At 44.4% G+C, this 18,025-nt stretch overlaps 1 protein-coding gene across 1 annotated transcript; it reads right to left on the bottom strand.

Moving 5' to 3' along the window:
- Nucleotides 1–722: 722 nt before the first annotated feature.
- On the bottom strand, nucleotides 723–17,879 carry Dscc1 (DNA replication and sister chromatid cohesion 1). The gene is made up of 9 exons (XM_051202656.1): nucleotides 17,537–17,879; nucleotides 13,332–13,500; nucleotides 12,987–13,121; nucleotides 9,322–9,412; nucleotides 6,957–7,095; nucleotides 6,243–6,295; nucleotides 5,713–5,867; nucleotides 4,123–4,271; nucleotides 723–905 (listed from the first exon to the last, which is right to left on the bottom strand). Exons 1-9 carry the CDS (start codon nucleotides 17,734–17,736, stop codon nucleotides 797–799), a joined length of 1,200 nt encoding a protein of 399 aa, XP_051058613.1. The 5' UTR covers nucleotides 17,737–17,879; the 3' UTR covers nucleotides 723–796.
- Nucleotides 17,880–18,025: the final 146 nt, after the last annotated feature.

The raw sequence follows: 18,025 nt of genomic DNA, 5'->3' as shown, positions 1-18,025 counted from the left end.
ATAAATGTGCATATTTATGTATTATACAAAATGTATTTAATATATATTCTAGAGAATCCTGACTAATATGTAATATACTCCTTAATCTAGAAACACCTTGTATCAGAATAAATCTCTGTATGATACTATTTCTAATAGTTATTTAGAACTTTTTAAGTATATTAATAACTAGGACACCAAATTGTAATTAAAGATATGGAGTTTATATGTGAAAAGCAGAACTTTCTATATATAGAATCTTACAGGATTCAAGATAAAATAAATACGGATTTTTTTTTTCCAAGATACTCTGTAACCCAGGCTGGCTTCAAACTCAGAGATCTACCTGCCTCTGCCTCCTGAGTGCTGGGATTAAAGGTATGCACCACCACCATTCATCATGGTACTACACTGAAGAATATGGAAACATCATCTTGTACTGGAAAAATAAAAATAGGTGCTAATTACAAAATGCTGGAGAGGAGAAAAAGGTATTCAAAAGGTTGGTTTTAAAAACCAAGAACGGGGCTAACAAGATGGATCAGCAGGTAAAGGTACTTGCTGAGTGAGCCTGGCAATCTGAACTTGAAAGGTGGGAGGAGAAAAGAAAGAAAGACTACAGGGAAGTCCTCCTATCTATCTCTCCATGCATGTTGTGGCACATGTACCCATGCAACATCACGTACATTTACAATAATCATAAGTAAAATTTAATCTTTAAAAACGTCAGGGATAAAAATATGCAAGAGAATCTTCTTTTATTATATCCAGGAACTTTACAAAGCAGTTTAGTCCTCCCAAAAGGTGTGCCACCCTTTTAAGAAATGAGCCTTCTTGAATTATAAACTTTCACACCATTTTGCACTGAAGAACGGGAATATTTGGTAAGTAATGCACCTATAGATTGTTTTTCTCCGCACAAGTCCCTGTGGGGATAAAAATAAATAAATGCCATGAATATTTTAGGGAACATAACATGACACAGGACTGCTTACTTTATCCCCACCTCCTAAAGCTACCTTTGGTTTTGTTTCCATTTTTGTTTGTTTATGACACCAGTTTCTCTGTGTAGCCCTGGCTGTCTTGGAACTCTCTTTATAGACAAGGCTGGCCTCAAATCCACCTGCTTCTGCATCCCAAGTGCTCAGACTAAAGGCGTGTGCTACAATGCCTAGCTTATAGCCATCTTTCCAATAGCCATGTGAGTGAGAAGAACAGTGAAAACTCTGTTGTGGGATATTTGTACACTGTGTGAATACATATTTGCTGTGATTGGTATTCTAAAATGCTGAAGGCCAATAGCTAGGCAGGAGGAGAAAGGGAGAAAGAGAGATGAATCTGGCACAGAGTCAGATGCCAATAAGACATGGAGGAAGACAGACAAACAGAATGAAAGAAAGGTAAAAAGCCACGAGGCAAAACATAAATTAATAATAAACGGGCTAATTTAAATTATAAGAGCTAGAGGGACAAGCCTAAGCTGAGGCCGAACTTTCATAATTAATAAGAAGTCCCCACGTCATTATTTGTGAGCTGGCAGCCAACAACAAAGCTTGCTCCACAACTGCTTCTGAGTATCAACTGAACTAGGTAGATTGCATGTATCATTTCATCTAACCCTCACAAGAATAGGAGTAACGAGTTATTCAACCCAACATTAGATATGAGGAAACAAACCCAGGCAGTAATTAAGGGTCAAATTTTGCCATTATGTGCGTGTGACTTCAAGGTCCCATGTTACTTCCATTATATCACGTAATCTTTAAATTAGGAATAGAAGCAATGCGATAAGGAGGCGTCCAGAGTGAAAGAACCTGTATCATAGGCTTGCCAAGTATGGGCTTGTCTAGCTTGCCTGCCCTTCTTGGACTTTAGTTTATGTACCTCAAAAAGAAGCCTGCCTGAAGCCTAATCTGAGGAGAGGGAGATGGGTGACATGAAGGGAAAGAGAGCTAGATCACCGAGGGCCACAAAGTTCACAGAAAGGGCTTGAGGTTTAATCGGAAATATAATGTGAAGGCCAGTAGTAGTAGTTTACACAGTGGAAAAAGCATAATATGCTCTGAGGTTTAAATGATGGGGGGCAATGAGTTGATTATGGAATCTGGGCAGTGAGAACGTGGAAGGCTCATTATATTGGTACTTTTCAATGTTTAACAATCGGCAGGTCATGATAAACATCAATGTTGAAAATAGTATGAGGAAGCCACTACATTTATTCAGGCCTGGATGAGGGCATCCAAGGAAACATGAAAAGAAAGACAGAGAGAGAGAGAGAGAGAGAGAGAGAGAGAGAGAGAGAGAGAGAGAGAGAGAGAGAGAGAGGAGTTTAAGAAGAATGAGGATCAATGAGATGGTTCCGGAGACCAAGGCATTTGCTACACGATGGCCTGAGTTCAGTCCCTAGGATTGAACATCATAGAAAGAAGGAACTGACTCTTAAAAGCTGTCATCGGATTTCCCTATATGGGGCATGCCACATACTCCTCTCTGACCCTCAAATAAATAAATAGGGCTGAAGATGTAGCTCAGTTGCAGAGCTCTTGTCTGGTTCAATCGGGCATTTTCTTACGAAGGAGAGAAAAGGCCATGGGGTCAGCATGTGCTCTGCAGTCTGGGTGACACTACAGAGCATGTGTGATGGGGATGACCCAGTATGGGAGAAAAGAGACAACTCAAGAAGTCGGGGGGATTGGAAAGGGCCAGAAGAGACAACTCCAGCGCAGAGGGAGGACTGGCCTCAATAGGAGGAACAGGAGAGATGGCTCAGTGGCTAGGAGCACTTGCCCCACAATCGTTAGGAAGGGAATTTAGATCGAAGCAGTCAGGGTACCAAACTGGTTCTTCCCCCAAATCCCAGCTCCAAGAGGGGTAGAGATAGGAAGATGGGTAGAGCTTGCTAGCTTCAAGTCTAGCCAAGACAGGCCCTCAGATCATGAAGAGGCTCTGCCTCAGAGAAACAGGCAGATAGCGATGGAGGAAGACGTCCGATTCTCCTGGCCTCCATGTGCATCCTCGTCCTCATGTACATGTATACACACTCCCACAGGTAAGTACAATCCTTCCTAAGGTAAGTACGATCCATCCTAAGATGTATCGCAAAAAGGCGAGTACAATTTATACATCAGACAGGGGGGGAGTGGAAGGGAGGAATGCAGATGTGAGGGGATTGAAGGCCGGGCAACGGGAAAGGAAGGGATTGCTATTTACTTGCTTCCATTTCCTCAAGCAATAAAATCGTAAGCAGGGAGCGAAGATACAATGGGGTATCGGTGGTACTGAAAGATAAAGGAAGATAGGATGAAAATACAAGGTAGGAAGGTTTCATGAGACCCAGTGACGGGCCAGGGCCTGTGCTAAATTCTTAGTTTGGTGATCTTCTTGGAGATGTTTCTTCAGGAACTTCAGCTACAGATGTAGGCCACGGGAGGGGGGGGGGGACCCCAGAAGGTTGGGTTTAATTAAGAGGGAGAGAGAATAGAGGAGGGATACATACGCAGCAGGAGCTACAGAGGGCATGGCCGGCCTGTAAGTTGTGACAGAAGACACAGACAGGACAATCTGCAAAATCACTTTGGCCAGCTAGCCTGGCATATGCAGCAAAAAAGGAACAGAAGAACCTGTCTCAAGTAGAGCGTAAGGGGAAGACCAACACCCAAGGGTGTGCTTTGACCTCCACACATGCTGTGGTAAACAAGCACTGCCATTCACCACCACCACCCCACACATACATACACACGCATGTGCACACACACACTTCCACATACACAAAAACTAAATAGATAAATATAAGTAGAAAAGAACAACACAAGCAAAGGATTAGGCAGCGGGAAAGACAGGAGTTGGCAATCAATGAGGGGTATCTACCTTTGGGACATGGGTGTATTTATTCTCCCCCGAAGAACTGTCTTTGTAGGAAGAAGAGCAGAGAAATGGCTATAGACGGATGTTAAGGGAAGAGGAAGGCATATACTCCACCTTCAGGATGAATAATCAGACCGTGACAGAGCAGGTCATCTGAGAAAGTTTCAGGGGACACGGAATCCTCAGGGACCACACAGCAACATCGTAGGTCATAAACCTGAAGCCCTGTGCCACATTTTAAAGAACAACCATTGTAACCACTGTGAATGAATTACTTACTGGATATAAGGAGCAATGTCTTCTTCCGTCCATTTTTCTCTTAGAGAGAAGAGACTATTGAAGCGCTCCTGTGTTCCCTCGGGCAAATCATCTACTTTGAGCAAAAATATGATTTCTGGTCTTGAGTTTCTATCCACCAGTGCTAACCCCTACAAGAGACAAGACAGAAGAAAGACAGTGAAAGTAATGATCTCCTATTTAAATAGGACTCCTTTCTTTTGCCATTAGATTTAGCCCAAGGAAACTTTACAGGAAGTCTTCGCATAAAAAAGTTCCTTTAAGCTGGGATTTCTTTGCCATGTGCAATCTGGCTGCCACTGCCACCAGTCTGCCAAGATGTCTTGGTGACAACTGTCACCAGTGACTGGTCATTGCCAAATGCAGAAAGCACTTTCCTTGGCTCCTTGGCTTCACCTACTTTATCAGCCCCACTTTCTTGTTAATGTCCATCACCCTTTTCATCATCTCCTTCCACCTCCCACATCTCTGCCTTCTTTTCTGTCTTACTTAATGTGTAGTTTCCCAGCCTTCCACAGCATCCTATTACCCATCTCCCCACCTGTCCCGGGGAACCTCACCCTACCCCCACAGCCTCCAGTGGCCATGCTCAGGACTATCATATTTGCATCTTCTTCTCAGATACCTCTTCTGAGTCCCAGAGTCACAAGTCCAGATTACAGAGGATACCCGCTCCATTCCTGTGCTCATGACTAATATTTGCATCTTCTTTTCAGATACCTCTTGTGAGTTCCAGAGCCATATGTCCAGATTACAGAGGACACCCAATCCACTCCCACTGCCTTGGGGAAACTGGAAATCTAGAGAACCTAAATTCTGGTAATCAAATCCCATACCTAAGTGGTCAGGAGACACTATAAGATTTCTCTACCCATCACCCAGTATCTATTTTCATTTTTTTACATTTTTTAGTGTGTGTGTATCCACATGCATGTGCATGTAGTGTAGTGCAGAGGAATCTGTGTACTTGACAGCACAAATATAGAAATTACAGGATAATTCAAGAGTCATTTCTCTCTTTCCATCATGTTGGTCCTAAAGATTAAACTTGGGGTGTCAGGGTTTGGTGGCAAGCACTTTTACCTACTAAGTGCCATTTTTTGCTTCCCATTGTTGTTTATTTCTTTGGCCAGTATTCTTTGGGGATTCTTATATGTTTCTCTCCCACTCTTATTTTTTTGAAACAGGGTCTTCACCAGTCCAGACTGGCATGATCTCAATGTGTAGCCAAGGATGATCTTGAACTCCTGATCCTCTGGACTCTACCCTAGATGCTGGGGATTAAAGGCATACACCACCATGCTTGATTTGTATAAAGTGCTAGTGATTGAACTCAGGACTTTGTGCGTACCAGGCAACTGTTCTACCGACTACGTCACACACATCTGTGGCCCCAACAACTGCATATGATTACCGGGGCAGTTAAAGGATTTGTGATGGAGCACATGAAGACTGCAGGAAAATAAAATACCTCCCAATTGAGCTCCAGGGCAAGAATCACCCCATCTAGTCAGACGTCACTGGCAGAATCCCAGGCACGGCCCCCATCAGCCCCGCCCCCATCAGCCTCACCTTGAGCTGATCAAGCCGAGTTGTCATTCCCTCGGGGACACTCTGCTGCCAAACTTCCTGAAACTCATCTAGATTAAACTTGACAGCATTCTGCAACAGCATCTCTGCCGTCACTCTGCATATTTTGTCAGCATCCAATTCAAAATAAACTTCATCTAGGGGAATGGTATCAGACAGGTTCACATAGGTTCATAACATTTTCTTTTAATGGCATTTGGGTATTTATTTTTTGTTGTGTGTGTACATGTGTGGGCTTGTACATGCCACCGCCTGAGTGTGGAGGTCAGATGACAGCTTTCAGAGTCACCTTGTCGTGGGAGTAAACTCAGGTCCTCAGGCTTGGCTCAGCCATCTCACTCACACCATATTATGTTATTTTTCAGTACCATATTCGCACACCCTTTACCTCAACAGCATGCCTTAAAAGGAATCCCGTATCTTTGTTCACCTCCCACAGTTCTTATTAACACCAACACACTTATTTGTCACACAAGTTAAAAATCCCTATTAGAATACTTTCCAATTTTTACCTTCATCCACATATTTCTTTCCATAGCATTGAAGACAGTGTTCTATCATTTCCCTGAAAATTTAAAACACACAAGAAAGCTTATCAGCATTTTACAGACATTTTAAACCCAGCTGCTAGCTATAAACTCAAATACAAATTACAGAATTGAAATATTAAATTACTTAGATGATAAATAATATTTAACAACTAATTTAAATAATCTGGAAATGTCACATGCCAGGCCTGTGCTACTCCTTCTGCAGGAATTAGGTAGCCACACATTCATTGTTATACAGAAGCGCAAATATGACCATTAACTTTTTGTAACCAAAATAAAAAGTAGAAGAGATGATGCAGATTTATTCACCCCAGTAACCACAAGTCCCAAAGCCTTTCTAGTTGTGTATTTTTAATTTTTTCCCCACTCTGGGTTACAGAGCAGCTCAGAGGTTCAGAGCACCCAGGTTCAGTTCCAAGCACCCTCTAATGGCTCTGAACCACCGGTTAATTGCAGTCCCAGGGAATCTGATGCCCTCATCTGACCTCTACAGACAGCAGGCACACACATGATTCACATACATATATGCTCAGGCAAAAACACACACAAAATACAAATTTATAATTTTTTTATATATCAGAATGCAAATGCCATGCCCCTGGTTTACTTCTAGTCTGAAAAAGAATTGTCATTGTCTTAAAGAAACCCACAGTGACAAATAATGGAAATACTCACTCTGGCTCCAAAGGTCCAAGTTCCTGCAGACATACAGTCAAAGGGACTTTACTGAAAGACCAAGATTCGGAATCCACAAGCTGAGTCACATGATTCAGAAGTTTGATCTCATAATCAAACTCAAGAATCCTCCAATAACCTACAAATTCCAGATGTCAAGCTTACTAAAGAACACTTAAAGTGATTAAATAATCAATAAACAAAGCAGTAACACCCTCCTCCCCATAAGGCATTGTGGTGGCTACTGTTCATTGTCAACTAAACACACTCTAGAGTGCCCTGAGAGGACTCTCTGTGACGAATGGCCTGAGGTATCTGTACTGTGTGGTGTGGCTGATTAGAACTCTCTGACCACAGCTATCTGCAGACGTGTTCTCACAGCACAAAGAATGGGTGTGGACAAGAAAAATAACCACTGGGGCGTCAAGATATCTTTCCCGATTTCTGCAAACACTGGCTACGTACGTACACAATGGGATTTTCTTCAGCAGCCAAGAATGAAATGATATTTGAAGGAAAATGGATGGAAGTGGAGTACGTTATGTTAACAGAAATGAACCAGAGAAAGACAAATACCATGTTTTCTCAAATATATAGAATCTAGATTTAAATCTGTGCGCGCATGCGTGTGAAGATACACATTTACATGTGGATGTGAAGGCAGAGACAGGATTATGAGGAAGAGGTCTAAGGGGAGTGGGGAAGGAAGAAAAACTAGGGGAGTATACATGTCATTAAGTCAAAGGGGACCTATTTGCAGGGAAGAAGGTCCTCACCAAGAGAAGGCAGACAGGTGATGGAGGAGCAGTGGGAGGGGGACTAAGAACAAAGCATAATGTCACAGTGGGCCAGGTGGTGGTGGTGGCACACGCCTTTAATCCCAGCACTCAGGAAGCAGAGCCAGGCAGATCTCAGAGTTCAAGGCCAGTCTGGTCAACAGAACATGTTCTGGCACATAGCGGCACATGCCTTTTGCACCAGTACTTGGGAAGCAGAGGCAGGAGGATTTTTGTAAGTTCAAAAGTGGCCTGATCTATTTAGTGAAGTGGTTCTCAACCTGCCTCCTTCCTTTAATACAGTTCCTCATGTTGTGGTGACCCCCAATCATAAAATTATTCTTGTTGCCACTTCATAATTGTAATGTTGTTACTGTTACGGATCGTAATGGAAATATCTGATATGCAGGGTATATGATATGCCTCCCCTGTGAAAAGTTAGCTTGACTCCCAAAAGGAGTTGTGAACCATTGGTTGAGAACCTCTGATTTAGCAAAGCCCAGGTCAGCTATGCTGTCATACCCTGCCTCAAACAGAAAGATAGAGGATGGATGGATGCATGGACAGATGGATGAATGGATGGATGATAGAGGTAGATAGATGATAGATCGATTGATAGATGACAGAGAGAAGATAGATAGACAGACAGATGGCTTATAGATGCTTACAAACATGGACTCAGTAGTGACTACAGATCCAGATACTGACAAAAATGCTACACTCCAGAGCATAAGCCAACCAAACCCTCAAAGGAGGCACCGCAGAACTACTCCATCAACTGCTTGCTGCACCTGAGTCTTTCACATGTGCTTAAATTTTCACATGCTCATCAGTCCACTGGCGTTAGCATATGAAGAGGCACAGCACACATTCCAAGCTATTTGAAATCTATGAAGTTGTTGCACTGATTCTGATCCACAGATCTAGCATCAATGCCGTGACTGTCACTAACACAATCCCTTAGGCTTTAAATGTTTCCTGTTTAAAAATTGGTTTAAGCCAGGTGTGGGGGGAGCTGCACACCTTTAATCCCAGAACTCAGGAGGCAGAGGTAGGTGGATCTCTGAGTTTGAGGCCAACCTGGTGTATATATAGAGTGAGTTCTAGGAAAGCCAGAATTACAAAGAGAAATCCTGTCTCAAAAAACCAAAATAAATAAATTAAAAAAAAAAAACTGATATAAATGAAAATATCAGATGACTTTATATTTAAGGACTTCTAAAGGGAAATGTTTGTAGTGAATGGTTAAAATGTCACTGTTCACAGACTGACAGATGAACCATATGAAAATATCATCTTATAGGCTAGTCCAAGACAAACATCATCATGTGTGTGTGTGTGTCTGTGTGTGTGTCTGTGTGTGTGTCTATGTGTGTGTATATGTGTGTGTGCGCCTGTGTGTGTGTGTGTGTGTTGGAATTCAAACACCAGGTCTTGCACTCTTCACCAAGTACTCTTCCACTCCTGATATCATTACCTTTGAAGCTAAAAGGAAATTAAACAAGCATGCAACATGGGTAAGGTGCCCCAAAGCTTCTCTCTTGCTTATGATATAATTCCACCATTATGAATGGTAATAGTTACACTACCTCCAATCTCACAGGCATTTAGGACTTGTAACTGGGCCATTAATTCTTCCTCGCTTGCCTGAATTTGATCAAGCAAGTCTTCAGTTGTATACTGAAATAAACAAATGAAATAGACACATATCTTAATGATTTGAGAACTATTACTTTCTGAATTTTCTTAATGAGTTCTAGAGAATAAGTAAATTGTAGCACGAATAATAAAAACCCAGAGACAGATACTGGGGTTCAAGCTGAAGATCAGAAAAGCAAAGTAGCCAAGCCACTAGAGAGTTCTCACCTCTACCAAGGCTAAGACCAAAGTACAGGTGATCCTGTCCTCAGAGTGACTGCAGACTGCAATGCTCTCCACCAAACCTCACACTGCACTGAGCTCCTGCCTTATATTCTCTCTAGTGCTGGGATCTGTTTCTCTTTTAGACTGATTTACTCTCCTGTAGCCCAGGGTAGCCTTGAACTCTCAGAGATCCATCGGTCTCCCAATCTGCTGGGATTAAAGGTGTGGCCACCACTGTCTGTCCTCTGTGGCTAACTAGTGGCTTAGCTCTTAACTAGGTGGTTTGTTAACTAATGGCTTAGCTCTGCATTCTGATCTTCAGGCAAGCCTTATCTGTTAGATTACAAACAATATACCAGTACAGTAAGTGGAGCTAGTAAAAGCACAGTTTCTTTTGTTGATGCATCGTAATACAAAACCAAAAATCTGTCTGAAAACAGGAGCAAATCTTAATGTCATTGCACTTGGCAATGGTTTATTGAATAGGATGCCAAAAACACGAATGACAAAAGTCATAGCCAGGTGTGATGGCACACACCTGTAATCCTTGTCAAGCTGAAGGAAAGGAGTATTTGGGTTAGCCTGGGCTGTACAGTTCAATTCAATCCTATCAAAAAGGGGGGGGGGGACAAGAAAAGGAGAGGGAAAAGGGGGAGAAAGAGGAGGAAGAGGAGAGAAGCAAGTAGGGTCATCAACCAGACTTTATAAAAAGATTACGTTTTGTACTTCAGAATGCTAATTGCTGGTCATGGTGCTGTACACTTGTAATGGAAGTGCCCTGGAGGTGGAGGCAGGGGGATCAAGACCCAGTCTAAGAGCTGGTGAGAAGACTCAGCAGCGAAAGGCTTTTTATGGGTAAAGATGTTTGCCATTATTAGCCTGATACCCCGAGTTTGATCCCTGGAACCCATGTAAAGGCAGAAAGACAGAACTGACTCCACAGAGTTGTCCTCTGACCTCCCCACACATGCCATAGGATGTCCATCCACCAGCTCCTCACACACATACTCAACACACAGCAATCCCACAAACAAAACAAACAGGGCGGGCGAGATGGCTCTGTAGGTAAAAGTGGTTGCCACCAGGTCTGATGGCTTAAGTTCAATGCCCAGAGTCCACGAGGTAGGAAAGAGAATCTGATCCTACAAATTGACCTCTAACCTCCATACTCAGGAGCGCCACCAACACCCACCACACATACCAAATAAATAAATAAATAAATAAATAAATAAATAAATAAATAAATAAATAGATGTAAAAGAAAAACTATCCACACAAAAGGACAAATATGGCTGTACTTATATGGACTTATTAATAGTGGAATTCATAGAGACAAGAAGTAGTGAGTTGTTGCCATTGGGGAGGTTATTATTTAATTAGTAGAGAGTTTAGAAAGATAAAATGTTCTAGAGATGGATAGTGTTGGTGGTGGCACATCATGAACACACTAAATGCTACTGAACTCACTAAAGTGGTAAATGCTATGTGATGTGTATTTTATCACAATAAAGAATAATCAAGTTGCCACGCAGTGGTAGCACATGCCTTTAATCCCAGCACTTGGGGGGCAGAGACAGGAGGAGCTCTGTGAGTTCTAGGCCATCCTGCTCTACAAAGTGAACTCTGGGACAGCCAGGGCTGTTACAGAGAGTATATACTCTCTGTAAATAATACTCCCCCACAACAAAATCATCATCATCAAGTCAGGCTGAATATGGTGACACATGCTTTTAATCCCAACACTCCGGAGGCAGAGGCAGGTGGAGCTTTATGAGTTCTAGGCCAGCATGGTCTACAAATTGAGTTCCTGTACAGCCATAAATACACAGTAAGGCCTCATCTCAAAAAACAAAAACAAAAATCAAGTCAAGTGTGGTACACATTTGTAATCCCAGCACTCAAGAGGCACAAGCAGGAATAGTGTTCTAAGTTCAAAGCCAGCCTGGTGTACATAGAAAGTCACAGGCAGTACACAGTAAGACATTCTCTCAAGGGGGGGGGAGAGGGGGAGGGAGGGAGAGTGGGAAAGAGGAGGGGAGGAGGGAGAGAGAGAGGGAGAGAGGGAGAGAGAAAGAGGGAGAGAGAGGGGGAGAAAGAAATTAAGAAAATAGAAAGATAAAAGGAAAAAAATCTTTGTATCATGTTATCTATTAAGGAATTATGTATCACCTTTTTATAACTAACAATTTAAAATGAGGGGAAAGAATTGCACAGACATTTCTCTAAAGATAGGTAAATTTCCTGTGAAGTTGAGTGAGTATGCTGGCACACACCTGGAATTCCAGCATTAAGAAGCAAAATCGAGTCAAAAGACCAGCTTGGGGAGCTTGTGGTTATACAGGAAAACTCAGTCTCAAAAACAAAACAAAACAAAACAAAAAACAGAGCTGGGTAGATGGTTCAGTGATTAAGAGCACTGGCTGCTCATGCACAGCACCCAGGGTTCAATTCCCAACACCCACATGGTGGGTCACAGCTGCCTATAACTTGTTTCTGAGGACCCAATGGGCCATGGGTCTGGCTTCCATGGGCACTGCAAACACATAATGCACAGACACACACACAGGCAAAGCACATGAAGCAAAATCTCCAAAAGCAAACAAACAAAGCAAAATGAAACTCAAACAAGCAAGCAAAAGAAGACAGGGTCTGTGGCTACAGCCCAGGGAGAGTGTTTCTGAAGCCTGTGTGAGGCTCTGGGGCCCATCTGCAGGGCCACATACAAGCCTGTAAGCCCAGCAGTTAGGAAAAACAGACAGGAACATCAGGGTTCCAAGGCCATTCTCAGCTACACAGCAAATTTGAGATCAGCCTGTGATCAATGAGATCCTGCCTCCAAACGGACAACCAGAACAAGAAAGATGGTCAGCATCTTTAGCTACAAGGAAACCATAATGAGGTATCTCTCTACACACAGAAGCACACTCTAGTCCCGGGTGGTCTCCCAACCAAGGACTAACTCAGCCCAATCCTGCCTTTGCTCCTTGTTTTAACTCAGTAAATTCTAATGCAATCAAGAAGATATTGTGAGGCTGAGATGACAAGGACCCACACCTCCTTAACTCCTGAGGTCACACGAAACCAAGCACATTTAAACCGCAGAGTCCTTGACAAAATGCCACTCCGTATCCACCCAGACTGCTGTATGTTTGAAACTTTTATAACACAAATTTAAAAAAAAAAAAATAAGACTATCACTGGTAAAGGATGATGGCACACACCCACAATCCCAGCACACGAGGAAGCAGAGACAGGAAAATGGCTGTAAGTTCCAGGCCTGCCAAGTCTACATAGCAAGAATGTACCTCAAAAAAAAAAAAAAAAAAAAAAAAAAAAAATTAATTATTTACATTTCAAATTTTCAAATAAAACCAGGAAATAATATTCTTACTTTTGAACGGCTTGGATCTTCTTCTCTGTGGCTGTCAGGGCCTTCATAGGCATTTTCCATCAGAAGTTTCTTTAGCTTTTTTAACTTGGGTCTGCATCTCCTTAACTCCCAGTAATTATTAGAGAAACCAAAGATCTAGAAATCACAGTGCAGCGTAAGTCTTTCTGGCCTTTCTAAAAGACAAGACACTTCCACAAAGTCATTGTTGCCCCACGGTACCTTCCCAGACACCTCAACTACTACTTTGAAAAACTCATTAAGAAAAACACTGCTGTCAAGCAGAGGTGACACACAGCCTGGTCCCAGCACTTGGGAGGCAGAGGAAGGTACAGGACCAAACATTACCTCAGTGTGAACAATGTTTCCCTGTGTTTCCTCCCTCTTCAGCTGCTCCGCAGTTTTGCAGCCAGGAATGACGAGCAGCATATTGGATGTGTCTGCTATCTTCAGGTCATACGTTTTGTCTTTACTACAGAACACAGCTTGTTCATCTTTGTCTCCTCGGATGACAAAACTACAGGGAAATGAAGGGGGGAGAAGATGTGGCTTATTGAGACACTAGTGGATAGCGCATTCGAATACTCCCCCAGTCCTCTGGCTTCTAGACTTAAAACTAAGCCTCAGGGCTGCAGCTGTGGTACTTTGAAAGAGAAATCCTCCCCCCACCCCGCCCCCAGGATCAGTTGTTTGAACACTTGGTCCCCAGTTGGTGGCGCTATTTGGGGAGGTTTAGGAGGTGTAGTCTTGCTGGAGGAAGTACGTCACTGAGGGTGAGCTTGGAAAGCATAGCGCCTTGTCTTCTAAGAGTTCGCTCTCTCAGCTTTGTGCTTGCCATCAAAGATGCGTCTCCGTACTGGCTGGTTTTGTGTGTCAACTTGACACAAGCTAGAGTCATCAGAGGAAGGAGCCTCAGCTGAGGAAATGCCTCCATGCGATCCAGCTGTGAGGCGTTTTCCCAGTTAGTGATCAATGGGGAAGCGCCCAGCCCATGGTGGGTGGGGCCAGCCCTGGATTGGTGGTCCTGGGTTCCGTAAGGTGGGCTGAGTAAGCCATGGGGAGCAAGCCAGTAAGCAGCTCCCTCCATGGCCTCTGTGTCAGCTCCTGCATCTGGGCTCCTGCCTGTTTAAGTCCCTGTCCTTGACTTCCTTCAGTGATGAACTGCAATGTTGAGTGTAAGCCAAATAAACCCTTTCCTTTCCTCCCCAACTTGCCTTTCATACATGGTGTTTATCTCAGCAAATAGAAACCCTAAGATAGGATTTCAGTTTCCTATCCCATGCTGCCATGCTGTCTCCTCTTCACGACAAGCTTTTTGTTTGTTTTTTGAGACAGGGTTTCTCTGTATTGCTTTGGAGCCTGTCCTGGAACTCACTCTGTAGACCAGGCTGGCCTCGAACTCACAGAAATCCACCTGCCTCTGCCTTCCGAGTGCTGGGGTTAAAGGCTAAAGGCGTAGGCAAGAAAGGCTCAAAGAGACCAGAAGGACAAATGTCACCACAGACATGAAAAAAAAAAAAAAAAAAAAAATCAGAAGGCATGCATCCAGATGCTCTGGTATTCAGGTGGCTGACGGGCCAGCAGTGACTGACCCTTGCAATTGTAGAAATGAGGACCAAAGTTTCAAGGCCATCCTCAGCTACATAGTAAGATAGTACACAGCAGGTTTGAGGTCAGCCTGATCTACTTGAGAGCCTTTCAGAAAATGAAACAACAAAATCAAAGCAGCAAACACACAAAAGCAGAAGGAAAGGGAATGATACAGCTGTCTTCTAAAGCAGGCTGAGTGACACTTCTCAAACATACACAGACACCCTGGAGAAGGCAAGCAGACCGGCATAAGGTAAGTCTTGGATGAGACCTAGGATTCCGCATCCCTAACGAGTTCCCGGAGGATGAGTATGCGGCTGGTGCCCAGTCCAGTCATCCTTGCCTTGTTCTGCATGATTAAAGGTCCACAGCTCCGCCTAATCTTCGGCAATGTGGCAGAGAAACAGGGACCTGGGGACCTCGGGGAAAGAAGGCTGTGTGAGGACTATATTTAAGACTGGAGTTCTCCACAGGAGAGGGAGAGTAAAGATGGAGGTGAGGAGGGAGAAGAAACGCAAAGCTGACCGTGATGCTAAGGTGTCGGATCTGTGTGCATTACCTATGAAGCATTTTACACTTCTGTGCACAACTAACTTCCTTTAAATAAACAGTAAATAACCTAAAGTAGGGCACTGGAATTTTCTAAAACAAAACCTTTAGTTTAGTGTAAAGATTAAAAGGGGTGTTAGTTTTTTTTTGGGGGGGTTGTTTTGTGTTTTGTTTACTCTTGGTGCCAATAAAGCTGAATGCAGTGGTTCTCAACCTGTGGGCCACTGCCCTTTCGGGGTTGAGCATCAGATATCATGCTTATCAGATATCTACATTATAGTTCATAACAGTAGCAAATTTACAGTTATGAGGTAGCAAAATAATTTTATGGCTGGGATGTCATCACAACACGAGGAACTGTGTTAAAGGGCAAAGCATTAGGAAAGTTGGGAGCCGCTAGTTTACTGGGTCTAAGCCGCTTACTCTAACCATCATTTCTGTACCCTACCCCTCCCACTTCAAAACATTTCTTTAGGAATAGGAGGTAAAATCAGGAGTTCAAGGTCACCCTTGAATACAAGGCCAGATGAGGCCAGCCTACAATACATGAGACCCTATTGCATAAAAACCAAAAGTGAGGAGTACATATTGTTCCAATTCTTGTAAATGAGGCCAAGGTGATGGTACATCAGGTAAAAACCTACATGAAAAGCTGGGTGCAGGCTGGAGAGATGGGTCAGAGGTTAATAGCATAGGTTACTCTTCCAGAGGTCCTGAGTTCAATTCCCAGCAAGTACATGGAGGCTCACAGCCATCTATAATGAGATTTGGTGTCCTCTTCTGTAGTGCTGGCATACACGGAGGCAGAAAACTATGCATACTAAATAAATAAATAAATAAATAAATAAATAAATCTTTAAAAAAAAAAAAGTCAGATGTACTCCAGGGCAGATGCGGGCAGACAGGAGAACTGGCCAGAGTACACCGTGAAACTGTAGAAACAAGAGACATTCTACCTCTCTCAGAGACGGAAGGAGAAAATGAACTCCCAAGAGTTGTCTTCTGACTTCCAATCACAAAGGCTCCTCTCTCTGCCTCTGTTTCTCTCTCTCTCTCTCTCTCTCTCTCTCTCTCTCTCTCTCTCTCACACACACACACACACACACACACACACACACACACACAAGGCTGGGGGATGTAGCTCACTCCAGTGGTAGAATATTTGCCTAGCCTGCACAAAGCCCTGAGTTCACTCTCCAGCATACCTATAATCCCAGCATGCACAGCCAGAGGCAAGGGGGTTAGAAGTTCGCAATCATCCTTGGCTACAGAGTGAGCTTACTGCCAGCCTGGCCAGAGACTCTGTCTGGGGGTTGGGGGGTGGGGTTAAAAGGCATGTTGTTTTAATATCTTGATTTTGCCAACTAAATTAAATAAGTACCATATTAACCGAACAAAGAAAAGATCCTTCATACCTTCAGTCCTTCTTAATCTTCAATTCAGCTGGGTGCAAATAGATAAATATTTTTTGGGGAAATTCTCTTAAAGGTATTTTGTGATCAGTGTGTGGCTAATGACTAGAACACTATGTGATGGGTCAACTATACAAACTCAAAGAGCACTTAGACGGTCCAACTAAAAAGAACCTAGGGGCAGAAACAATGCCTAAGTAAATGCAAGAAGGATTCAACTTGCAGGATTCAACTTGCAGGAGTCTGATCTGCACAAAACAAACGGACCCAAAGCTAGTTGAGGAGGACGGCAGGGCGGCTCATTCAGTAAAGGTGCTTGCCTCTGGGAGAGCTGCACTTTTCAGGCAGCCCCTATTTTTCACCAACACCCACCCCACAGGACTGGGGATCCAACCTATGGCCTGAATCCTATAACATAAACACTTCATCACTAAGCCCAAACCAGTCCCAGCCAGGGCCTCCCAGTGTTAAAAATCCAAGGTCTTGGCAGTAAACTTGTAGTTGGCCTGGAATTAAAAAAAACAGCTCCAGATCCTCAGTCAGAGTCCCCAAACCAAGTCTGCATTAGGCTTTAAATGTCTGCCTCATCTGTCCCACCTACTGTCCGAGTAAAAGAAGCCCGAGTGGAAGGCAGGAACTCTCCATATAGATATTGCCCCTATCATCTGAGAGAGAACTGTGCTCTGTAGAGTTCTTGGCATCACTGCTAAGGCCTTCATTACTCCCTGGGGCTCTCAGCCTGACATTCTCCCGCGGCTGAGTCCTGCTAACACATCAGTCTAGCAGAGGCGTGGATTCCTCCAGGCAGATGACAGACAGCAAGCTGGGGATCCGCCCACCAGCCTGTACTGGCCCAATCAAAGCAGCTCTCTGATTCACTTCCTCACTCGGTGCCCACCCCCTACCCTCCCCCCCCCACACACACACCAGCAGCAGCAGCAGCAGGTAGGTGACCTGCACGAGGCTGGGGATCGTGTGCCCGGGTCCCCCATCCAGGCTCACCTGTGCCCGGCCTCCAGCTGCTGGCACAGTGCGGGTTCCAGCTCCAGCAGGCAGAAGTCGCCGGCGGCCGCGCCGCTGGTGCCGGGGCCGAAGCTCAGGCAGTGCACAGTGGGCAGCAGCTCGGCGGCGTTCAGCTTGGCCACCTGCAGCGTCGCGTCCACCTCCTCGCGGGTCCTCCGCGAAGCGGGCGGCCGAGGCATGTCGCAGCACCGAGAGGGGCGTGTCGCCGACTGTGCAGATCCGAGCGCCGGGGACTTCAAAAGCGCGCCAAATCCGCCGGAGCGGGCTTCCGGGGCGAGCGGGGCGTGTCCGGGAAAGTCGGAAAGCGTCCCGGCGCGCGAGTCACTGGGCAGTCGGCGCACTGCTTGCCAAGTCCCGATTTGCTGAGGGGAAGCATGTGTTTTCTCTGAGCTCTCCTGGAAGGTCGTGTTGACCAGTCTGGGTCCCGGGGCCAAGCACAGAACTTGCACCCACCCCTTCCGCCGCCCT

Source organism: Phodopus roborovskii, unplaced genomic scaffold, assembly GCF_943737965.1.
Source record: "Phodopus roborovskii unplaced genomic scaffold, PHOROB, whole genome shotgun sequence".
Lineage (NCBI taxonomy): Eukaryota > Metazoa > Chordata > Mammalia > Rodentia > Cricetidae > Phodopus > Phodopus roborovskii.
The sequence above is the reverse complement of the archived record's forward strand: the minus strand, read 5'-3'. Positions and strand labels throughout refer to the sequence as shown.

Bases quoted from the DNA above. Each gene is read 5' to 3' on its own strand.
- Dscc1 (XM_051202656.1), bottom strand. From the start codon at position 17,736: ATGCCTCGGCCGCCCGCTTCGCGGAGGACCCGCGAGGAGGTGGACGCG. The intron at 9,413-12,986 runs GTAAGAATATTA...TGTTTATTTCAG, and splicing joins AAGATCCAAGCCGTTCAAAA to TATACAACTGAAGACTTGCT. The intron at 906-4,122 runs GTAAGTAATTCA...TTATCCCCACAG, and splicing joins GACATTGCTCCTTATATCCA to GGACTTGTGCGGAGAAAAAC.